The 26,159-nt window shown below is 38.2% G+C and overlaps 1 protein-coding gene across 2 annotated transcripts; it reads left to right on the top strand.

Moving 5' to 3' along the window:
• Positions 1-25,712, top strand: LOC149679364 (uncharacterized). Of its 2 annotated transcripts, none has more exons than XM_089835065.1 (7): positions 1-141; positions 233-298; positions 2,591-2,672; positions 2,742-2,846; positions 16,303-16,434; positions 16,519-17,371; positions 20,769-22,520. In XM_089835065.1, the coding sequence occupies exons 2-7, from the start codon at positions 252-254 to the stop codon at positions 21,659-21,661; spliced, it is 2,112 nt and encodes a 703-aa protein (XP_089691191.1). In that variant the 5' UTR covers positions 1-141; positions 233-251; the 3' UTR covers positions 21,662-22,520. The 2 variants fall into 2 exon arrangements, with proteins under 2 accessions (XP_089691191.1, XP_089691190.1); XM_089835064.1 differs by lacking the exon at positions 20,769-22,520 and adding an exon at positions 24,775-25,712 and having other exon boundaries at positions 21-141.
• The last annotated feature ends 447 nt before the right edge of the window (positions 25,713-26,159 follow it).

Raw genomic sequence — 26,159 nt, 5'->3', positions numbered from 1 at the left:
AATGTTTTAGCAGACGACGCATAGGAGGATTTTTAGAATTTTAGATTTTGGGGTAATTCAGTAAAAGTTGGGCAAAAAGAAATCTAGGTTAAAATAGTGTTTCCCGGAAATGTGTTCATAACTTCATATCAGCCCTGACTGGTAAGTAAGAATGTGTATTAGTGACACTTAAGTCTTTGTTTATGGCCATATTTTTATTATTATTAAAATGTTATGTATGTTCTCTTAACAGGGAAACTGTGCAAAGAGTGATGGAATTTGTTAAAGAATGTCGTGTTATGGTCGAACGTTTAAGCTGGTAAGTGATGAATATAATGCAACTTGACGGATGTCAACAAGGCATGTAACGGATCCAAACCTTATCTACTTAAAGCATAGCGCGGCTCCTGTGGATCCCCTACAAGTTGACTTTCCTTACGAACTCCAGTTTTGGCTTGGTTAAGCTAGGGGCATTTGTGGGCGGGATTTATACGTGCATTTATAAATCCCGCCCGCCCACTAGCCTTTGGCAAGCCAAACCCGGAGCTCAGGAGGAAAGTCCCCTTATAGGGGATCCACAGGAGCCGCGCTGGGAATTTATTCTATAGGTTTTGTTTTAAACCCTGAATACTGATCCCTTTCCAAATTATTGCTGATTAGCTTGTTTATTGCCGCCATTGGGTAAATTAAAAGATGCGCACATTTAGCCACTAGTGTAACTTTGTAAGATGTCCTCGCTATAGGGGATTTAGACAGTTCTGCATGAGAGATCAAAGAGAGTATAGGGGAGGAGTGGAAGGAATTCCTCAACTTGTTGCCCCTTTTTCCTGGTACAGGGCGACTTCCGCTAAGCAAAATTAAACGGGCCGGAAGCTCTCATGTACCAATAGGGAGCTAACGGTTCTGACCCTGAAACGTCACACCCATCTATCTCTTACTGGAGTTTCATCCCCCTAACGGTTGAAAACAGTATTCTACGCGCAAAAATGCCAACCAGAGAGGGGCTGCGTGACGTCAGACTATCTCTTCCCCCTAGCCAGTTGTTAGCTCCCTATTGGCCTTATTCCTGATCAACGCCTCCGAGGCGTAGTGGCGACTTTTGGAACTATAATAATATGGTAGCCAATTACAGGTGGCGCTGGAGTCGATGGACTCTGACGATTAACGTAATAGGTTTTCATGCCAATTGCAATTGACAATTGTCAAATGATCTTTCTGAATCATGTGAATAGCCAAGGCTTAACAAGCGATATGGTTTCAAAAGCATTAAAAGTTGACTTTTCCTTTCTTATTCTGTCTAATATTATGAAATAAGACTTTCGGAGTTAGTTTTCATTCGATTTGGTCTATTTGGAGATTTTTCGGTTAATAATAATTAGTTAAAACATGTTTTTTGAAGTTGAAGCGGTAATAATCAAAACAGAGAAAATAACACATCTCCATCAGAGTCCATCCGACTCCAGCGCCACCTGTAATTGGCTACCGTATTATTATAGTTCCAAAAGTCGCCGCTACCCCTCGGTGGCGTTGATCAGGAATATGGCCAATTTAGGAGCAACATCATTATTTGCGCTCGTGGAGCCGGGGAGCTTCCACTCCTCTCCTATACTCTCTTTGGTGAGATCTACCCATAGATATAGGATCTACCCTCGTTGCTGAATATTGCAATATTAGCTAATAATACTGCGGAACGGTGAATTATCGAAAATTATTTAAACAGTAAAACCATACGAAATTGTGAGTAGATAAAAACCAATAACAACTAGATTGAATGATCAGATGTTTTTAACGATTACTATAAATAAATAACAGCGACCCAGCCTTTACACATAGTGCCCTTTCCGTTCGAAAATGAATCTCATTCTAGCCACCGTGCCCGCATCCCCATCCCCCTCGCCAACCCAACAAACCGGTCTATAAAGAAAATATTTCCCTAAGTAGGCGTTCCAAGAAATCGCCTTCGCAGTCGTCAATCAAATTAACCCTAAACTTGAAGGTTACCGCAATCTAACCAGGTGAATTCTTTGAAGATACCACTGTTGTTTCTTAACAAAAGTCCAAACCAACTTGTTTTACGTCCGTCCGAAGTCGTAAAATTGCTGTTAACTCATACCATAGAACTAATGTACTTTTTTGCAATTCTTTCACATTACGAGCTCCAACTTGTTAGCGGATATTGTCTTAATCAGTTTATAGACACTTTTGTTCATGGCGTACCCCGGCCACAAACATACACACACACAAATCATTAGCGCAAGGCTAGGTCTGGTTATATAATCAAACCTAGCAAAAATGGGGTTGAGGAATAGAACTAGCTCAATTGTGACGTCAGTGCCTTGGTAAAACGTCACACGATTGACTTTGGCAGTGGGCGGCCATGTTTGGTACTTCTTAGATTTTATGGGCCAATAGCGTTTCTAAGGCTAAGGTTTCTGAGATAGCTCTTGAACAAAATTGCAGCGTTTTTTTTTTGGAATTTTTTGAACTAGTCAAGCTAGCCTATGCTATGTTTTCTTAGCTTTGATAGCGAAAGCTACAATGTATGGGGAAACCTTTCTTGTTATTTATTCTTTTTTATATACCCTCAGTTTGAAAAATTATTTTATTTTAGGGAAGATTTACAATTTCACAAACACTCTTTACAAAATTCCGAAATGAGTTTAGTAAATCTTCAAAGGTTGGCCATTAAAGAGGTATTTGCGAAATTATTGCAATATTCCTTGTTTTAGGCAAACTGAATGTTATTTAAAATTTGTTTTTAGGAAATGGACTACGAGGAAGATTGTAATTATGATCACTTAAGCAAAGATGATCTAATCAATGAAGTTAAAGCTAGAGATGATCGAATTAGGAAAGTGGAAGCCGAGGTATTTTTCAAAGCATATACACTGTAAAAAATTGTGGTGTCTAAATAGTGCCATAATGGTGTTAAAACAATGTGCACTATTTGTGCACCTTGACAAGGTGCGGAAATAGTACGAAAATGGTTCGATATTTTAAAAACACCATTAGCTTAAACAAATGGTGTAGAAATGGGTTTATAAAGCATAATTCTTTAGAAGGTGTGCAAATGATACCTTAATTATATAAAAAAAACCATTGAATACCCCATTAAATGGTGCTCAAATGGCATAGAATTAGTGCGATATTTTTTATACACCATTCGCTTAAATAAACGGTGTGAAAAAGGGTTGAAAAAGCCTCATGCATTAAAAGGCGCACAAATGAGACCCAAACGATATAAAATAACACCTTCGCAAGGCCCATATAAAAGGTGTTCAAATAATGTGAAAATAGAGTTATGTTTTGAACACCATTGGCTTAAATAGAAGGTGTAAATAAGGTCGGAAAAAACCTCATCCTCGGAAAGGTGCGCAATTGATATAAAATAACACCTTCGCAGGCCCTTAAAAAGATGTTGAAATAATGTGAAAATGGAGTTATCTTTTAAACACCTTTCGCTTAAATAGAAGGTGTAAGAAACGACTGAAGAAACCTCATCCTCGAAAAGGTGAGCAAGACTCATAAAAGATGGTGAAATAACGTGAAAATGGAGTTATGCACACACCATTGCAAAACCCCTATTTACACCATTGCAAAACCCCTATTTACACCATTGCAAAACCCCTATTTACACCATTGCAAAACCCATATTTATACCATTGCAAAACCCCTATTTACACCATTTCAAGCCTTATTTACACCATTGCAAAACCCCTATTTACACCATTGCAAAACCCTTATTTACCCCATTTAAAGTCCCTATTTACCCCTTTTCCAGCCTTATTTACACCATTGCGAAACTCCTATTTACCCAATTTCAAATCTATATTTATCCCATTTAAAGTCCCTATTCACCCCATTTCAACTCCATATCTACCCCATTTCAAGCCTATATTTACATTTCAAGTCTATATTTACCCCATTTCTTGTCCTATTTTCACTATTGCAAAACCCCTATTTACCTAATTTCAATTCCTTATATTTACCCCATTTTAAACCTATTTACGCCATTGAAAACTCCTATTTACCTCATTTCAAGTCCTTATTTATCCCATTTCAAATCTATATTTACCCCATTTCAAGTCTAAATGTAACCCATTTCAAGTCTAAATTTAGCCTATTTCAAGTGTATATTTATATACACTTATATACCTTATTTCAAGCCCTATTTACACCATTGCAAAACCCCTATTCACCTCTTTTCAAGTTTTTATTTACCCCATTTCTTGTCACTATTTGCCCATTTCAAACCCCTATTCACCCCATATACTGGATCATTATTGTCGTGTTCGGTGGGACTTCACTACCTTTACTATTGTGTATATACACGTTGAAGGCTTTTCTATTATATCATGACCCTTACGAAAATAATGGGCCTTGAGGTTTAAGACCTCTTAATAATTTGCACCTGCGCGAAACCATTTTTAGTCTGATTTTAAGATGGCCTACAGACCTCTGTGTCTGAAGCGTAAGTCCTGCTTCAGACAGTCGGTGAAAGACATATTCCAAGGCTTGCAAATGGTCTGCCCAAGTACTGGATGGAATGACGATGTCGTCCAGATAGACACAGATGGAAAAGTGATGTCCATCCCTGAAGACTTCGTCGATGAGTCGTTGAAACGACGACGGCGCATTGCATAGACCGAATGGAAGTACTTCGAACTCGTACTTCCCCGCGTGCGTGATAAATGCAGTCTTTGCTTTCGCTTGCGGATGGAGATCTTTCTGCCAATACCCGCTCTTCAAGTCCAGTGCTGTGATGAACTTTGGGGCACCCATTTTTCCTAATAGTTCTTCTATTCTCGGTAGCGGATAGGGGTCTTTCACGGTCACTTTGTTCAAAGCGCGATAGTCGACGCAGAAACGTATCTTTCCGCACTTCTGGTGGACAAGTACCACCGGCGACGCGTAAGGACTAACGGATGGCTTCACGATACCGTCGCGGATCATTTCGTGAAGATGATCTTCAATAATCCGCTTTTTCTCGTCGCTAACACGATACGCGCGTTGACTAACGGGAACATCGGTGGTAGTATGTATCTCGTGATAAACTAAGTTCGTACGTCCCGCTTTTTCCGAAAATAGTTTTGGAAATCGTAATATTCTCGAGAAGCCTGAATGGAAGATGTTCTCGAGAAGCCTGAATGGAAGATGTTCTCGAGAAGCCTGAATGGAAGATGTTCTCGAGAAGCCTGAATGGAAGATGTTCTCGAGAAGCCTGAATGGAAGATGTTCTCGAGAAGCCTGAATGGAAGATGTTCTCGAGAAGCCTGAATGGAAGATGTTCTCGAGAAGCCTGAATGGAAGTTGTTCTCGAGAAGCCTGAAAGGAAGATATTCTCGAGAAGCCTGAATGGAAGATGTTCTCGAGAAGCCTGAATGGAAGATGTTCTCGAGAAGCCTGATTGGAAGATGTTCTCGAGAAGCCTGAATGGAAGATGTTCTCGAGAAGCCTGAATGGAAGATGTTCTCGAGAAGCCTGATTGGAAGATGTTCTCGAGAAGCCTGATTGAAAGATGTTCTCGAGAAGCCTGAATGGAAGATGTTCTCGAGAAGTCTGAATGGAAGATGTTCTCGAGAAGTCTGAATGGAAGATGTTCTCGAGAAGTCTGAATGGAAGATGTTCTCGAGAAGTCTGAATGGAAGATGTTCTCGTGAAGTCTGAATGGAAGATATTCTCGAGAAGCCTGAATGGAAGATGTTCCCGAGAAGCCTGATTGGAAGATGTTCTTGAGAAGTCTGAATGGAAGATATTCTCAAGAAGCCTTGTAACCGTAAAATTTAAAACTAGGAAAGGGGGCCTAATTTCACGGCTCACAAAGAAATAAATTTAAACTCGTCAATTTAGAAGTTCCTAGGTCACCCGTTTAAAGGACTTATTGTCCATGACTAGCAATATTTACCAGGTAGTCCATCGTAGCAAGAATAACGCAGTCGTAATAGAAATAATACTGGGTATCTTTATTTAACAACAATAAACACGTCCAGACCGGAGCGCGAATACAAAACTGACTAGACTGCCGAAAACTGACTACTGACCGTAACTGCTCTGTTCAGTTTGTAGGCGGGGGTTTTTATCCCCGCGAACTAATGTTTTTTAATAGTTTGACAGCGGTGGCGCTTAAGGCGCCACTTCGGAACAATTTAACATTATACAAAAATAAATGTAAAAAATTAAAAATGAACAAAGCAGACGACGCGGTTTTTCCCCGGGAATGAGGTGTTTGTTGTGGACGGTTACAGCCTGATATATAAGATATTCTCGAGAAGCCTGAATGGAAGATGTTCTCGAGAAGCCTGAATGGAAGATGTTCTCGAGAAGCCTGAATGGAAGATATTCTCGAGAAGCCTGAATGGAAGATGTTCTCGAGAAGCCTGAATGGAAGATGTTCTCGAGAAGCCTGAATGGAAGATGTTCTCGAGAAGCCTGAATGGAAGATGTTCTCGAGAAGCCTGAATGGAAGATGTTCTCGAGAAGCCTGAATGGAAGATGTTCTCGAGAAGCCTGAATGGAAGATGTTCTCGAGAAGCCTGAATGGAAGATGTTCTCGAGAAGCCTGAATGGAAGATGTTCTCGAGAAGCCTAATTGGAAGATGTTCTCGAGATGCCTGAATGGAAGATGTTCTCGAGAAGCCTGAATGGAAGATGTTCTCGAGAAGCCTGAATGGAAGATGTTCTCGAGAAGCCTGATTGAAAGATGTTCTCGAGAAGCCTGAATGGAAGATGTTCTCGAGAAGCCTGAATGGAAGATGTTCTCGAGAAGCCTGAATGGAAGATGTTCTCGAGAAGCCTGAATGGAAGATGTTCTCGAGAAGCCTGAATGGAAGATGTTCTCGAGAAGTCTGAATGGAAGATGTTCTCGAGAAGTCTGAATGGAAGATGTTCTCGTAAAGTCTGAATGGAAGATATTCTCGAGAAGCCTGAATGGAAGATGTTCTCGAGAAGCCTGATTGGAAGATGTTCTCGAGAAGTCTGAATGGAAGATGTTCTCGTGAAGTCTGAATGGAAGATATTCTCGAGAAGCCTGAATGGAAGATGTTCTCGAGAAGCCTGATTGGAAGATGTTCTCGAGAAGCCTGAATGGAAGATGTTCTCGAGAAGCCTGAATGGAAGATGTTCTCGAGAAGCCTGAATGGAAGATGTTCTCGAGAAGCCTGAATGGAAGATGTTCTCGAGAAGCCTGAATGGAAGTTGTTCTCGAGAAGCCTGAAAGGAAGATATTCTCGAGAAGCCTGAATGGAAGATGTTCTCGAGAAGCCTGAATGGAAGATGTCCTCGAGAAGCCTGAATGGAAGATGTTCTCGAGAAGCCTGATTGGAAGATGTTCTCGAGAAGTCTGAATGGAAGATGTCCTCGAGAAGCCTGAATGGAAGATGTCCTCGAGAAGCCTGAATGGAAGATGTCCTCGAGAAGCCTGAATGGAAGATGTTCTCGAGAAGCCTGAATGGAAGATGTCCTCGAGAAGCCTGAATGGAAGATGTCCTCGAGAAGCCTGAATGGAAGATGTTCTCGAGAAGCCTGATTGGAAGATGTTCTCGAGAAGCCTGATTGGAAGATGTTCTCGAGAAGAAGCCTGATTGGAAGATGTTCTCGAGAAGCCTGATTGGAAGATGTTCTCGAGAAGCCTGATTGGAAGATGTTCTCGAGAAGCCTGATTTGAAGGTGCTCTCGAGAAGTCTGAATGGAAGATGCTCTCGAGATGTCTGATTAGAGGATAAATTCAAGTCGTCCGATGTTTAAGAGAAATTCGGGCTGAGTCACGGAATAAACGTATATAATATTTTTTCAATCATCACAATTAGTTTAAGCATTTTAGGTATTTTTATTTAAATGATAATGTCTTCGTGCACATTTACTTCAATGTCACTCCCACTTTGTTGCTCAACGCCCACGGACTTGCCTTTCCCAATAGATTCTTCATTTGAATCATCTGCTCTGCTGCATGGCTACAATAATCGGAATTATTTCACTATCATTTAAAACTTAGAACACCATAGAAGAATAAATCTTTTTTTAGATTTACCATTTTTCGTTGTTTATAGTCTCAATTAAGTTGGCCATTTCAGATATTTCAGGCGTCGTTTGTAAAAATCTATAAATATTTACATTCCACAAATAGAATATGAAGTATACTTTTCCCTGCTTACTATTAAAACAGCATAAAATATTTACTTGGTACAAATTAGTCAAACGATGCAGGTTTAGTATGAAAATTAATCCGATGATACCTGACAGATCTTTTAAAATCGGGAATATGGAAGCGCGAAAAAACCGTTATGTACATAACCGGCAGGCTCTCACCCGACTGTGGCTCGATGCGATGCTCGAACGTTCATTTCCCGCCTTTTTATTATACTTCCACGCATGCGTCAGGCTGTTTCTAGGCTAGAAACATCTTTTTTTAGACCTTCTCACGCTTTCATGTTTTTTCCTTTGACCTTCTACAGTCTGCATGTTCATTTCCCGCCTTTTTCTTACACAACCTGGCTGTTTCTAGGCTAAAAACCTCTCATTTTTGGAACTTAAGCAAAAAGTCTCAAGCTTTAATTTCTAGACCTACAGTCTGCCCTTTTAAAGGTACTTATTTTAGACCTTTTAAACTGTTCGAACGGAAAACTTATACGAGTTTAACGCTGCTAAGAATGAAAAGACATAACTATTTCATTACATACCAAAATAGCGACGGTGGCTTAGATTAAGGATAAATTATTTCTTTTATAAACACGAACCCCCCCCCCCTTCAACCGAACCCCAGAATATTTTGCTATTGTTAAGAAACTGATAGTTGATGATTGCTTTACAACGGAGACCTAGCCTTCTTAAATCGACATCCCATAAAAATGGTTGTTTACACTAGAAATGATGGCACAGAAATAATTTTTGTCAATAATATTAATTCGCATCAGACTCTGTTTGGGTTGGGGATGATATTTTTCTAAATGACATTGTTAACGTTTTGGAATATGACAAGATCATGAATAAACATAGACGTCTGAAAATGTAGATCATGATTTTCTGCGTCTATAACGACTTGCAGCTTACGATGTTATCCTTAACCCTGAGCATAAGCGTCTATAAGACTGCTTAAACATCTTAATATTAGACCGGACTGAAAAACGTACCTCTTGGAAAGAGGTAGAATTAAAACCTCTAAGTTTGTCTACAAGGGCAACTGATTTTAGGTGTCTTCTTTAACCCTGAACATAGGCGTCTTTAAGACGTCTTAAATATCTTAATGTTAGACCGGACTGAAGAACATCTTGGAAAGAGGAAGAATGAAGATCCCAAAGTGGTCTACAAGGGCAACAGAATTTAGATGTCATCCTTAACTATGAAAATAGCCGTCTTTAAGACGTCTTAAACATCTTATCTTAGACCGGACTGTAGAACCTCTTCGAAAGAGGAAAAATTAGGACCTCTATATTGGTCTTCAAGGGCAACCGTTTTAAGATGTCATCTTTAATCCTGAACATAGGCGACTTTAAGACGTCTAAACATCTTAATGTTAGACCGGACTGAAGAACATCTTGGAAAAAGGAAAAAGTAGGAGTCTATGTTGGTCTACAAGGGCAACCGTTTTAAGATGTCATCTTTAATCCTGAACATAGGCGTCTTTAAGACGTCTAAACATCTTAGTGTTAGACCGGACTGAAGAACATCTTGGAAAAAGGAAAAAGTAGGAGTCTATGTTGGTCTACAAGGGCAACCGTTTTAAGATGTCATCTCTAATCCTGAACATAGGCGACTTTAAGACGTCTAAACATCTTAATGTTAGACCGGACTGAAGAACATCTTGGAAAAAGGAAAAAGTAGGAGTCTATGTTGGTCTACAAGGGCAACCGTTTTAAGATGTCATCTTTAATCCTGAACATAGGCGTCTTTAAGACGTCTAAACATCTTAATGTTAGACCGGACTGAAGAACATCTTGGAAAAAGGAAAAAGTAGGACCTCTATGTTGGTCTACAAGGGCAACCGTTTTAAGATGTCATCTCTAATCCTGAACATAGGCGACTTTAAGACGTCTAAACATCTTAATGTTGGACCGGACTGAAGAACATCTTGGAAAAAGGAAAAAGTAGGAGTCTATGTTGGTCTACAAGGGCAACCGTTTTAAGATGTCATCTTTAATCCTGAACATAGGCGACTTTAAGACGTCTAAACATCTTAATGTTAGACCGGACTGAAGAACATCTTGGAAAAAGGAAAAAGTAGGACCTCTATGTTGGTCTACAAGGGCAACCGTTTTAAGATGTCATCTCTAATCCTGAACATAGGCGACTTTAAGACGTCTAAACATCTTAATGTTAGACCGGACTGAAGAACATCTTGGAAAAAGGAAAAAGTAGGAGTCTATGTTGGTCTACAAGGGCAACCGTTTTAAGATGTCATCTCTAATCCTGAACATAGGCGACTTTAAGACGTCTAAACATCTTAATGTTAGACCGGACTGAAGAACATCTTGGAAAAAGGAAAAATTAGGAGTCTATGTTGGTCTACAAGGGCAACCGTTTTAAGATGTCATCTTTAATCCTGAACATAGGCGACTTTAAGACGTCTAAACATCTTAATGTTAGACCGGACTGAAGAACATCTTGGAAAAAGGAAAAAGTAGGACCTCTATGTTGGTCTACAAGGGCAACCGTTTTAAGATGTCATCTTTAATCCTGAACATAGGCGACTTTAAGACGTCTAAACATCTTAATGTTAGACCGGACTGAAGAACATCTTGGAAAAAGGAAAAAGTAGGAGTCTATGTTGGTCTACAAGGGCAACCGTTTTAAGATGTCATCTCTAATCCTGAACATAGGCGACTTTAAGACGTCTAAACATCTTAATGTTAGACCGGACTGAAGAACATCTTGGAAAAAGGAAAAAGTAGGAGTCTATGTTGGTCTACAAGGGCAACCGTTTTAAGATGTCATCTTTAATCCTGAACATAGGCGTCTTTAAGACGTCTAAACATCTTAGTGTTAGACCGGACTGAAGAACATCTTGGAAAAAGGAAAAAGTAGGAGTCTATGTTGGTCTACAAGGGCAACCGTTTTAAGATGTCATCTCTAATCCTGAACATAGGCGACTTTAAGACGTCTAAACATCTTAATGTTAGACCGGACTGAAGAACATCTTGGAAAAAGGAAAAAGTAGGAGTCTATGTTGGTCTACAAGGGCAACCGTTTTAAGATGTCATCTTTAATCCTGAACATAGGCGTCTTTAAGACGTCTAAACATCTTAATGTTAGACCGGACTGAAGAACATCTTGGAAAAAGGAAAAAGTAGGACCTCTATGTTGGTCTACAAGGGCAACCGTTTTAAGATGTCATCTCTAATCCTGAACATAGGCGACTTTAAGACGTCTAAACATCTTAATGTTGGACCGGACTGAAGAACATCTTGGAAAAAGGAAAAAGTAGGAGTCTATGTTGGTCTACAAGGGCAACCGTTTTAAGATGTCATCTTTAATCCTGAACATAGGCGACTTTAAGACGTCTAAACATCTTAATGTTAGACCGGACTGAAGAACATCTTGGAAAAAGGAAAAAGTAGGACCTCTATGTTGGTCTACAAGGGCAACCGTTTTAAGATGTCATCTCTAATCCTGAACATAGGCGACTTTAAGACGTCTAAACATCTTAATGTTAGACCGGACTGAAGAACATCTTGGAAAAAGGAAAAAGTAGGAGTCTATGTTGGTCTACAAGGGCAACCGTTTTAAGATGTCATCTCTAATCCTGAACATAGGCGACTTTAAGACGTCTAAACATCTTAATGTTAGACCGGACTGAAGAACATCTTGGAAAAAGGAAAAATTAGGAGTCTATGTTGGTCTACAAGGGCAACCGTTTTAAGATGTCATCTTTAATCCTGAACATAGGCGACTTTAAGACGTCTAAACATCTTAATGTTAGACCGGACTGAAGAACATCTTGGAAAAAGGAAAAAGTAGGACCTCTATGTTGGTCTACAAGGGCAACCGTTTTAAGATGTCATCTTTAATCCTGAACATAGGCGACTTTAAGACGTCTAAACATCTTAATGTTAGACCGGACTGAAGAACATCTTGGAAAAAGGAAAAAGTAGGAGTCTATGTTGGTCTACAAGGGCAACCGTTTTAAGATGTCATCTCTAATCCTGAACATAGGCGACTTTAAGACGTCTAAACATCTTAATGTTAGACCGGACTGAAGAACATCTTGGAAAAAGGAAAAAGTAGGAGTCTATGTTGGTCTACAAGGGCAACCGTTTTAAGATGTCATCTTTAATCCTGAACATAGGCGTCTTTAAGACGTCTAAACATCTTAATGTTAGACCGGACTGAAGAACATCTTGGAAAAAGGAAAAAGTAGGACCTCTATGTTGGTCTACAAGGGCAACCGTTTTAAGATGTCATCTCTAATCCTGAACATAGGCGACTTTAAGACGTCTAAACATCTTAATGTTAGACCGGACTGAAGAACATCTTGGAAAAAGGAAAAAGTAGGAGTCTATGTTGGTCTACAAGGGCAACCGTTTTAAGATGTCATCTTTAATCCTGAACATAGGCGACTTTAAGACGTCTAAACATCTTAATGTTAGACCGGACTGAAGAACATCTTGGAAAAAGGAAAAAGTAGGACCTCTATGTTGGTCTACAAGGGCAACCGTTTTAAGATGTCATCTCTAATCCTGAACATAGGCGACTTTAAGACGTCTAAACATCTTAATGTTAGACCGGACTGAAGAACATCTTGGAAAAAGGAAAAAGTAGGAGTCTATGTTGGTCTACAAGGGCAACCGTTTTAAGATGTCATCTCTAATCCTGAACATAGGCGACTTTAAGACGTCTAAACATCTTAATGTTAGACCGGACTGAAGAACATCTTGGAAAAAGGAAAAAGTAGGAGTCTATGTTGGTCTACAAGGGCAACCGTTTTAAGATGTCATCTTTAATCCTGAACATAGGCGACTTTAAGACGTCTAAACATCTTAATGTTAGACCGGACTGAAGAACCTCTTGGAAAGAGGAAGAATGAAGACCTCTAAGTTGGTCTATAAGGGAAACCGATTTTAGATGTCATCTTTAACATTGAACATAGGCGTCTTTAAAACGTCTAAACATCTTAATGTTAGACCGGACTGAAGAAAATCTTGGAAAGAGGAAGAATTAAGACCTCTAAGTTGGTGTAGAAGGGCAACCGATTTTAGATGTCATCTTTAACCCTGAACATGGGCGTCTTTAAGACGTCTTAAGCATCTTAATGTTAGACTGGACTAAAGAACCTCTTGGAAAAAGGAAAAAGTAGGACCTTTATGTTGGTCTGTAATTTAGGGAATTCAGAATTGCTCTTGGCTAAGACCGTGCAAAGACGTATCATAAGCCTAAAATGGATCTTAAGTTAGACCATCTTAAAACTAAAGCTAAATATTGGTCTTATAATAGCCTAAAATAAACCTTCGATCATCCCTATTTTTAACTTAGACTAATCAAGAACAAAATAAGACTTCTTTTAGTGTTTAAAGTGCAAGAATAGACCATGTTTAGACCGATTTATTTTCGTAAGGGGAGTGAATAATATAGGGAGCTAACATATTATTAACTCACAATTATATCAAGCTCGAATTAACACGACTATAAATTATCCAAATGATCTCTCTTGGGTAACAACTAATGGAGTCAGATCGGTATTAATAAAGAGCACATGTTACTTTTTAAAGCAACACCTTTCTTTCTTAGGCATTAAACTAGATTCCCACTCGACCGAAAAAAACCGGCGGAAATCACACAGCCAACGGTAAAAATTTTAACTTACGCTGGCGTCCGGCGATAGACCATTCAAACTACGACTGAATTTTCAGTTTGGCGGTAGATATTTTTGGGTCACGTGACAGATTTGAGTTGTTTCCTCAACATCTATTTCACACTCTTTGTCCCCTTGTCGCTTGGATCGTACTAGAAGGGATATTTTTTAGCTTCCTCAGTAAACTTTTCCTTATTAACATCTTATCTCTTTTTACTTCCGTTAATTTAATTTTTCTTTCTTGGTGGTATGTTTCCGATAAGCCTTGGTCAACCACAAAAAATGGCGGCAATCAATCGATCTCGCGTGTGCGTGCGGTCTTGAAATTTATGACGTTGTCAGTGGGATAATTTCATTGGCTGAGACACCGGCGTAACGCCGAACACGACCGAAAAAATAGAACACAACTTACGCCCGACCGAACGGAAATTCCGTCGGTCGAACCCCTTTCTGCCGGGTTTCCGTCGTCTTTTCCGTGGAGTGGGAATCTAGCTTCATAAAAGCGGGCCTATTCGAAGAAATGCTCCATTTCTTTAGGTCCTTGAACAATAACGTTATATTAATTAAGGATTTTAAAGAATAAGCATCTTCTTTTTCCAAAATATTGCTTGTTTTATAGATCAGATTAGGGTTAGGAAAGGCATAGGTTAGTTTTGCTTAGGCGTCTTTGAGACCTACGGTTCCTAAATTAAGCATTTGACCTCGTGATAATAAGCGTATGCATATATTCATATCCTGTAAATGCTAAAAATTGAAAAACCATTTCAATGATACCATTTTATCGGCGACAGCGTTTAAAAATGAAATGTTTTTTAGAGGAACTATGTTACGTTAGAAAATAGATTTTGGGTACTCATTCTATGTTCAAACTTCATTACAGTATTACATAATGCATATGACTTAAATATAACAATTTGCTAATCGCTTTATCAAGGTACATTTCTTCGATTTGAAAATATTTCGTTCTTCTAAACTCTAAATTTTGCTTAATATTTAAAAAAATACATGAAACTATTGCTCATTTTACCTAACCACTCAACCTTCATTAGATAATCAGATTATCTCGGGTATAGAGTCTTCGTGTTCCCGAGATTTACTGTATTTCCATCGGGAACCTTTAATCATAATATACCGAATCCAAAAACCGCCAAATTGCGGGGTTTTTCAGCCGAATGGAAGACAATCTGTTAATTGCCGTAGTAAAATCAACTTGGAATGGGGTGAACAGGGGCTTGAAATTGTTAAAAGGGGACTTGAAATGGAGTAAATAGGGGTTTGAAACGGTGAAAATAGGGGTTTGAAATGGTGTAAATATGGATTTGAAATGGAGTAAATTGGGGTTTGAAATGGAGTAAATTGGGGTTTGAAATGGAGTAAATTGGGGTTTGAAATGGTGTAAATTGGGGTTTGAAATGGTGTAAATTGGGGTTTGAAATGGAGTAAATTGGGATTTGAAATGGAGTAAATTGGGGTTTGAAATGGAGTAAATTGGGGTTTGAAATGGAGTAAATTGGGGTTTGAAATGGAGTAAATTGGGGTTTGAAATGGAGTAAATTGAGGTGTGAAATGGATTAAATATGGCTTTTAAATGGAGTAAATAGGGCATTGAAATGGAGTAAATAGGGGTTTGAAATGGAGTAAATAGGGGTTTGAAATGGAGTAAATAGGGCTTGGAAATGGAGTAAAGAGGGGTTTGAAATGGAGTAAATAGCCGCTTGGAAATGGAGTAAATAGGGCTTTGAAATGGAGTAAATAGGGCTTTGAAATGGAGTAAATAGGGCTTTAAATGGACTAAATAGGGTTTTGAAATGGATTAAATAGGTCTTTGAAATGGAGTAAATAGGGCTCTGAAATGAAGTAAATAGGGCTTTGAAATGGAGTGAACAGAGGCTTGAAATGGTATATTAATGGCTTTGTTTTACACCTTAAACGTGGTGCTAAATATAGAAAAAATACACCTTCACTTCATTTGGTGTAGTAATGTGATATACGTGGCGTAACTTTGCCTACATTTAACGCCATTAAACTAAGTAGTAATATTAGAGTTCAAAAGATTTCCTGAAAAAGATGTTAAAAAGCACTATAAATGGTGCATAAATGCCTAATATTTCGTTCATACTTGCAAATAATATTTGTAAAAGGCGTGAATTTATCATAAAAATGGTGTAGAAGTACACCTTAAATGGTGTCAATTTTGGCACCGAAAAAAACAACATATATGGTGTAAGAATGCACCATTATTTTTTACAGTGTAGGGGTGCTTTTTGTAGTGTGAAATTAAGCACAAAATTATGAGACCCTTTTGGGATTATAGCCAATTTTATATGCACAATATAAGTTGTCGAATCTGTTGTCTCTTAATTAAAGGCTCAAATCGAAGGGCATTTGTCCATCATTATTAACCAAGAAACCCAACGAGGACCTTTGTTACTGATCCCCTTCTTGTGTCATTGGTTTCCCCCTTTTCTTGCTTGCTCCTCCAAAATACGTTCAGCCAAAGAAAGTCCGAAGATTGTTTTGTAATGGAATCTCATTTTATTTAGTGTAATGTCTTAATTTCAAACTTGGAAAAAGAGAGAGTGAAAACAACATTAACGATAAACAAGCAAATAGACGAAATTGAAAGACTCAATAGGGTCATTAAAGAGTTGGAAAATAGAATCAAAGATCTGATGGTATGCAGCATCCTTCACTTTCATACTCGATTGGAAAGGGAATTACTTTAAGAATGAGAGTTATTGTTAATTGTTTAAAAATAGGAGAAAAGTGGAATACATCAATTAGCCAATGATGAATACGTGAAAACTGAAGTCGTTGAAAATGGTTTGGAAATTAATGGCCAAGAGTTATCCCTTCCTATTGTGATGCACAATGTCCAAGGCATTCTGGATAAAGAATTTATTATTCAAAAGTCACCTGTTTTTGAACCTCAATATGTTGCGGAGGTTTACAATACAAACCCAGAAATTGAAATTACCTCAATAAATTCTGAAAATATGGTGTTTATAACGCGAAAGACGAATCCGTGTATCCCTAAACCGAACTACAGTGACAGTTTGCCTCTACGTGCGCCTTCACCTAAAATTAAGGTCGAAAACCAATTCGAAATGTCTCCTGACACGAATATGGAAAGCGATTCGCCACGAAAACCTCTTGAGAACAATATTAACGTTAACGACTCTCTTCTTCAATCACAAAGTTTCTCGACAGAGGGGGACACTGAAGATAATACAACTCGATCGAAGAAACATTTGGATCTTTCTCTTAACGCAAATATCGAAATCAATTCGCTAGAAGGAGCCCGAGAAAGTGATCTTGATGATAACCAATCCGAAATCGCCTTGACAGATGCAAAGAAAACTGATAGACAAAATGAAAGTATGGAACTGTTTGTCGGTCCGAGCTCATTGAGTGTGCAAGTGCTTGTTACTAAACTAGAACGTAACCCAACTGAACGATCAGAATTGACCTCCGTCTCTATGGAAAGCGATTTACCCGAAGTTCCAATTGCAGTTCAACATAATAGTTCGGTGTCCAACTCGGAGACATTTGAAGATGTCGCTCCAAAGATTCCAGAAGGTAAAACCTCATCGCTTCGTTCGGAAATTGCAGGTAAGTCATTTCATTCTTTAATAGTCTTGAGTACCCAGATTGAGAAGTCATATTTCTAATAAGGAACTATTTCCGACTTCTCGATATAAAGTCTAATAGCGTATTCCATTTGAATGCTCTAAGATCGCTCTCAATTTGCTCAATAAAATCCGAATGTATTTTTTTCCCATCTTTCAAAAATCGCGAATGTGGGAGACACGAGCTCCCTGCCGGAAAATCAGTGTTCATTTTTAGGATCTAATTCCGCTTTAAACTTCGATGAAAACTAATCTTGGGTTATATTAATTCAAAATCTATGACGTCACATTAAAACGCGAACCAGGAAAAAAATCTTCAACTGTGATTAGTGTTTCTTTGCAAGCACACGGAAAATTAATTTGGTCAAACAACAAGATATTTACAAATGTGGAATAAACCCTTGTTCGTGATCAATGTGCCTTAGGAAGAACGCTCTTGACTTGGAAAAAGTATGGGCAAATAGAATGAATTTGAAGGCTACAGAGCAGAGCAAAGTTTTATTTATATCCTATATGGAACATATTTAAATGTGTTGGACAAAACGTTCACACTTTAATGTTATTTTTAAAATTCTACATAATATTTAATGAATTGAATAATGAAACTTTCGCAAGGGTCTTCACTCTTTTCTTATCATCGCTGGTACTTATTTCGACCAAAATACTTTGACAATAGAGGGTGGGTGCGAGGACGAATTAAAGGGGTAACTTGTCATCATGCAGCGTCACATAGCATTTGATTCCCTAAAAATCCGTTAAATGTTTTGAGAGCGAAGAAAGGTTTGAAATACGACCCTTCGACAATATACGTCGTTTTTATATATATTTTCTGTGGGGAAAGGCAAGAAGGAACGTACAACGGGGGTTCTAAAGTTCAAATATTGAACTGATTATAAAAGGGGTCTACAACGTCATATTTCAAAGGGTAACGAAGAAAAATGCTTCAAATGGGATCAGTGCGAATATAGATTCAGGCGCAAGTGTCATTTAATCGCACATAAACACATTTATAGCGCTGAAAATTAACCGTTCAAATATGATCAGTTTGACTATAGGTGTTTATAACTTTTTCCCTCTGTAAACATTATTAATCAACACTACTTTTTACCTCTCCAAGTGACATATGCCATTGATAGTTACTGTCTGGGACGTTTCTGTGTCTGTCTGTCATTTGTTACAATAGAGCGCGTTCGCAGGTTGCGTAAACGTGTTCGTGTTTTCCGATGGTCGAAAAAAATTGTACTTTAGCATGATTTCAGTATTCCACTACGTTAATTTTTCTACTTGAGTACCAATCCACACTATTCCTTCATCTGCCTAGTCTCTCGTCCATTCTACATAAACCGAATCTCTTGCATTGGCTTCTGACTCCACGACCTTCTGTTGTCCATCTACTTCATTACCATCCTTAGGAGTACTTAGAACCTCTAGCCTCCAAGGGGCGGGGCTTACGCAAAATTTTCCCGGAATTTCGCTATTCAACATCAAATGATTGTCTGAAAGTCTGCAACTCCATTATAATCGTTAGGGGTACGATTACGGGAACTGTCTAACCTCCACATGGCGGGACTAACGACAAATGTTCGCGCATCTATTCTCCTTAATGATTCATAACAATTATGAACCTCGTGTTTTTGTTATTAAATCAGTCCTACCAAGAACGAATTCAGGATACCATAAGAAGTTGAAACAAGGCAATGCTGGCGCCATGAAGTCATACTGCAACGGAAAAGTTTGTCGTCCGTTCCGTTGACAAGGGCGTTCAGTCAATCCTTATAAAAGGAGGACCGTCGTCACAACGCTAAGTGATAAAAACATATTACCCAGGTTCTTTTTGGTTGTGCCGCTTTCTGAGATCCTTTGTTGGAGACTAACTTTACCCCTAACTTAAATTAAGAGACATATTGATAAATCAAACACTCTTTGACTTTTATTTAACATAAACTAAAATAAAACTTAATCAGAATTAAAGAGAGTCTGAACCATGAGGTTCAGCAAAATTGATAACGACTACATTTTTCCCGGGTGTAAATGAGACTGTGACTGCGACTCGACTGTGTCTGTGACTCTGACTGTTTCAACATAAAATATTTCTTTTCTATCTTCCCAGAGGGATGCTAACTCCTATCCGCAAAGGGGGAAGGGTGGCAACCGGAAAGAACTAGAATGTTTGGGGTTAAGGTAGTTACAAGACGGCAGTGGACTGATCATAAACCAGCGGTTGGGACTCTTCTAATTCTCGTCCTTTTAGATGGCTACTCCTCCTATATATTGGAGAATGACCCCTAGGGAACTGTTACAATACTTTTCATAATATGTGGGAGGGGCCTATATTTTTGGGAATATGGAAAATGGAGTCACCTAGGTCTAGGAGTGTTGGTGTCGGTGTCAAGAACAAAACTGTTAAAATCGTTAATGATGAACTGTTGTATTTAAAAAGAGTGGACAATAATGAAGTTATAAAGAATCTCGATTCTTCTATTAGAGAGCCTGATTTATCTGGGGCAAAGTCAATACAACGGATTTCTCAAAATTTGGCGTATAACGCCAAGGCTTGAGGCCAGAGAAGCTGAATGTGATACTAGCCACTTTAGTTGATTTATAACCCACCGATGGCGCTAAAAACGGATTTTAAGGCGTTACCTAGAACGAAGGCGGTAACGGTTTTCGAAAGAAGTATGACTTCACGGTACCAGGGTACAATGTTAGCATTCCACGTTCTTATGGTATCCTGAATTCGTTCTTGGTCCTACATACTTAAGTTTCATCTTGCAATAAGTTCTGATGAACCTGTCTTAAAACCATTGAATGAAAATTAATTTGAGAGCAAAGTCAAGTTAAAAGTACAACATTTCGGGTTTCGAGCCAAATGTTTCTCGTCCATTTAAGTTAATCTTCATCCCCTTATTGTTGATATGCTCGTTTACTCATCGGCTAAGGCCTTTAATCAACACTCTTTCAACACAAGGTTAGTGGAAAAAGCAAAAATTGCTATAATGGTTGCAACACATTTTTTATTCTGTAACACTGCGTTTTCGTACGCACTACCAAAAACGGATTTATGGGATAAGAACGTCGGAGTTAGCGAATTCACTCCCCATCCTCGCATACTTTATTGAGAAACTTCGTCTGCTTATATTTTGACTCCACCCACAAATTCTGTATATAGCTACTTCTAGAGATCGAATTTGTGGGTGGAGTCAAAATATAAGCAGACGAAGTTTCTCAATAAAGTATGCAAGGATGGGGAGTGAATTCACTAACTCCGACGTTCTTATCCCATAAATCCGTTTTTGGCACTACTATGAAGTTCCCTTGAACGTTATTGTATTTTTGATATTAAATTGTAAATGATATTTGTGATTTTATATTTTCTGTAGGGAAATTGAAGAAACATACAACCGGGTTCAAATATTCAACTGAATATAAAAAGGGCCTACAATGTCGCATTAGAAAGGGTAAAGAAGGAAAACGCTTCAAATGTGAACAGTGTGACTATACATGCAAGCATAAGTGCGATTTCATCAAACATCAACGCATTCATAGCGGTGGAAAACCGTTCAAATGTGATCAGTGTGACTATGCTTGTATTCGTAAGGATAATTTGATCACACACAAACGCATTCACAATGGAGAAAAACGCTTGAAGTGTGACCGGTGTGACTATATCAGTACAATCAAGAGTAATTTGATCAGACATCAACGCATTCACAGTGGTGAAAAACCCTTCTTATGTGATCAGTGTGACTTTGCAAGTACGTGGAAGAGTAATTTGATCATACATCAACGCATGCATAGCGGTGAAAAACCCTTCAAATGTGATCAGTGTCACTATGCTTGTAATCGTAAGGATAATTTGATCACACACACACGCATTCACAATGGAGAAAAACCCTTCAAGTGTGATCGGTGTGACTATGTCAGCACAATCAAGAGTAATTTGATCGTACATCAACGCTTTCATAGTGGTGAAAAAGCGTTCAAATGTGATCAGTGTGACTATAGATTCACACGGAAGAGTTCTTTGAACATTCATCAACGCATTCACAGTAGTGAAAAACCCTTCAAATGTGATCATTGTGACTATGCTTGTAGTCGTAAGGATAATTTGATCACACACAAACGCATTCACAATGGTGATAAACCCTTCAAGTGTGATCGGTGTTACTATGGATGCACTCAGATAAATTATTTGATCAGACCTGAACTCATTCATAGCGGTGAAAAACCCTTAAAATGTGATCATATCAATGTACGAAGAAGACTCATTTGATAGCACATAAATGTAAAAAATACATGTGTGAATAGATGGGTTTACATTTTAAATGTGTTGAACCAGTTGGACAAAAACCATATTTCGTCCTCTTCTGTAATGAATGGGACGAAACTGTGAATGTAACAATCCATTAAATTTCTCCATTTTTAATTGTATTGCGCCTGCACAATTCTACATCAAAAACGGATTTATGGGATAAGAACGTCGGAGTTAGCGAATTCACTCGCCATCCTCGCATACTTTATTGAGAAACTTCGTCTGCTTATATTTTGACTCCACCCACAAATTCTGTATATAGCTACTTCTAGAGATCGAATTTGTGGGTGGAGTCAAAATATAAGCAGACGAAGTTTCTCAATAAAGTATGCGAGGATGGTACTAGAGGCTAAAGCTATGATCCGACGTTCTTACCCCATAAATCCGTTTTTGTCTACATATAATAACTTATTATAAACTTCATGTTAAGAGTAGACCTTTTTACCACAAAAGTTGTTTGCTTCATTCAGGTTATATTAATTCAAGATCAATCTTTAAAGTCACATTAAAACGCGGACCGGGAAAGTCTTCAACTGTGATTAGTGTTTCTTTGCAAGCACACGGAGAATTAATTTGGTCTAACAACAAGCCATTTACAAATCAATGTGCCTTAGAAAGAACGCTCTTGACTTGGAAAAAGTATGGGCAAATTGAATGGATTTGAATACTACACAGCCAAAAAAAATCATTTATATCCTAGGCCTATATGGAACATATTTAAATGTGTTGGACAAAACGTTGACACTTTTTATGTTATTTTTAAGATTGTGCGTAACTTATATTTAAACTGTAGCCCTTACTACCTTTCATCCTGTTGAATAATGAATATAATAAAATGTCATCTTTCTCTTCATCGCTGGTACTACTTATTTCAGCCAAAAATACTTTGACAACAGAGAGGGGGTGCCAGAACGAAATAAATTAGTAACTTGTCATTACGCAGCGTCACCTTGCATTTGATTCACTGAAAATCCGTTGAATATGGTTAGAGCAAAGGAAAGTTTAAAATACGACCGTTCGATTTTCGAGCCAAGGTGTCTTCTCCATTTAAGTTGATTTTCATCCCCTTCTAATTGATATGCTCGTTTACTCATCGGCTAACGCCTTTGACGAACAACGCTTCTTTTCATGAACACTATGTTTTCGTTCGCCTCAGCAGGCTCAGCATTTACATTTAATGAGGTTCCCTTGAATGTTACTGTGTTAGTGTATTTTCGATACTAAATTATAAATGATATATGTCGTTTTTATGTTTTATTTAATTATAATCGTTAGGGTAAGATTACGGGAACTGTCTAACCTCCACATGGCGGGACTTACGACAAATGTTGGCGCATCTATTCTTATCCCGCTCCTTAATGATTCATAACTATTATGATCCTCCTATTTTTGTAATTAAACAAGTCCTACATACTTTAGAATTAGTTTCATCTCGCAGTAAGTTCTAATGAGCCTAATTTAGGACTGTTCTCGAGCCGAGCTGAGCGAGCTTTTTAAAAGCTCGGCTCGGCTCAAGTCAGAAAAAGGACGGCTTGTAATCGTATCCTACACAAACGCATTCACAATGCAGGTCCTATAAAAGCCTATGTTTTTTAAACTGTCCTATAAAATCCTATTCTTTTGCGAAAGTCGTCGAAAATCCTAGGATTTTGAAATTTGCGCAAATTTTAAGCAGTCCATCGGTTAATCCAGGACTCTGGTCTAAAAATATTTTAAAATTTTGATGGTTTCCCTAGTATTATAGCTTAACTAGTTAAAAACTTGGCTTTCTAGCTTTTAAGAACTACGCCTGCACAATTCTACATATTTAATACCTCTTCGTAAACTTCATGTGAAGAGTGGTTCTATCTACTTCAAAATGTTTTTTGCTTCGTCCAGGTTCAAGATTAAACGTAGTATGGATGAAATCTATAACGTCACATAAAAACGCGGACCAGAAAAAAATATTCAAATGTGATTATTGTCCTGGTGTTTCTTTGGAAGCGTACCTCAAGTTATTTGCAAATTTGTGAAAAAACCTTACATGTGATCAATGTGGCTTAGGAAGAACGCTGAAGGCTTGGGATAAGCATAGGCAAATAGAATGGATTTTATGACCGCGTAAAATTTCATTTATATCCTATATGGAACATATTAAATGTGTTGGACAAACCGTTCACACTTATTATGTTATTTTTAAGATTATGCATAATTCTTGAATAATGAATATAATAAAATGCCCTCTTTGCCATCATCGCTGGTACTACTTACTTCAGCCAAAAATACTTTGACAACAGAAATAAATTGGTAACTTGTCATTACGCTTCATCACCTAGCATTTCATTCAGTGAAAATCCGTTGAATATGGCGAGAGTTAACAAAAATAATGTTTAAAACACGACCGTTCTATTTTGGAGCCAAAGTTTCTTCTCCATTTAAGTTGATGTTCATCCTCTTCTAATTGATATTCATCCTCTTCTAATTGATATGCTCGTTTATTCATCAGCTAACGCCTTTGATGAACAACGCTTCTTTTCATAAACACTGTGTTTTCGTTCGCCTCAGTATTACATTTTAATGAAGCTCAGATGAATGTTACTGTATTAGTGTATTTTTGATACTAATTATAAAAATGATATATGTCGTTTTTATGTTTTATACATATATTTATAATCGTTAGGGGTAAGGTTACGGGAACTGTCTAACCTCCACATGGCGGAACTTACGACAAATGTTCGCGCATCTATTCTTATCCTGCTTTTTAATGATTCATATGATCCTCGTATTTTTGTAATTAAGCCAGTCCTACATAATTTAGAATTAGTTTCATCGCGCAGTAAGTTCTGTTGAACCTATCTTAGAAGGATTTAACGAAAATTAATTTGCGAGCAAAGAAAAGTTAAAAGTACAACCCTTCGGATTTGCATTAATCTTCATCCCCTTTTTGTTGATATGCTCGTTTAGTCTAGGCTAACGCCTCAATTGATCAACTCCCCTTTTTACTGAGTTTTCGTGCGCATTACCTTTTTTATGAAATTCGCTTGAATGGAATTGTATTTTTGATACTAAATTTGTGTTTTTTATATTTTCTGTAGGTAAAGTCGAGAAGAAACGTATAACGGGGACAAAATGTTCAACTGAATATGAAAGGGGTCTACAACGTCGCGTTAGAAAGGGTAAAGAAGAAAAACGCTTCAAATGTGATCGGTGTCATTATGCAAGTAAGCGGAAGGATGATTTGATCAGACATCAACGCATTCACAGTGGTGAAAAACCCTTCTTATGTGATCAGTGTGACTTTGCAAGTACGTGGAAGAGTAATTTGACCATACATCAACGCATGCATAGCGGTGAAAAACCCTTCACATGTGATCAGTGTGAATATAGATGCAGTCGGAAGAGTCATTTGATCAGACACGAACGCATTCACAGTGGCGAGAAACCGTTCAAATGTGATCAGTGTGAATATGGATGCACTCAGAAGAGTAATTTGATCATACATCAACGTATTCACAGTGTTGAAAAACCCATCGAAGGTGAGCAGTGGGAATATTCCAGCACGGACAAGGGTTCTTTGACTAGAAATGAACATATTCACAGTGGTGAAAAACCGTTCAAATGTGATCAGTGTGACTATGCCAGCACAATGAAGAGTAATTTGATCGCACATCAACGCATTCACAGTGGTGAAAAAATCTTCAAATGTGATCAGTGTGAATATGCTAGCGCAAGCAAGGCTAATTTGATCAGACATCAACGCATTCACAGTGGAGAAAAACCCTTCAAATGCGAACAGTGCGAATATGCCAGCTCGGACAAGAGTACTTTGATCAAACATGGACGTATTCACAGTGGTGAAAAACTCTTCAAATGCGAACAGTGCGAATATGCCAGCGTGAACAAAGGTTCTTTGATCAGACATGAACATATTCACAGTGGTGAAAAACCCTTCAAATGTGATCAGTGTGACTATGGATGTACGCAGAAGACTCAGTTGATCAGACATAAACGTAGAAGACACATATATGAATAGATGGATGTGTTGGACAAAAACCATATTTGCTCGTCTTCTGTAATTAATGGGCTCAAACCATGACTTAATAATACGTATGTTAGCTCCCTGTAAGTTACTCAGGCAATTAATTTTTATACTTATGTGTTTTCTCCACCGCCGCCGGCTTCCCAATTATATGCGACGCTCTACGGCCGCCACGTGATCGAAAGTCTTATTTTCTCTTCTTTCCGGTTTTTCCCCGGAAGCGCATGTAGTGGAATTATCTTTAGAATTCTTTATCAATATCGGTAAATTTCATTGAGTTCCTGCATTTTTTTGTCTCAGTACTGACACAAACGCCATGATTTAATGTTAAATTGTTAAAACATAAACATTCACGACTAAAACACTCCCTTGGTGAAAAAGCAGCCGACGACTCAAGGTCGAGGAGCCGTACGAGCAGGATTTTTTGTTCGACAAGAGAGC

The sequence above is a fragment of the Phalangium opilio genome, unplaced genomic scaffold (genome assembly GCF_054372755.1).
Source record: "Phalangium opilio isolate 3A_F unplaced genomic scaffold, DU_Popi_V2 ptg000041l_1, whole genome shotgun sequence".
In the NCBI taxonomy this organism is placed as follows: domain Eukaryota; kingdom Metazoa; phylum Arthropoda; class Arachnida; order Opiliones; family Phalangiidae; genus Phalangium; species Phalangium opilio.
This window is presented reverse-complemented; position numbering and strand designations above follow the sequence as displayed.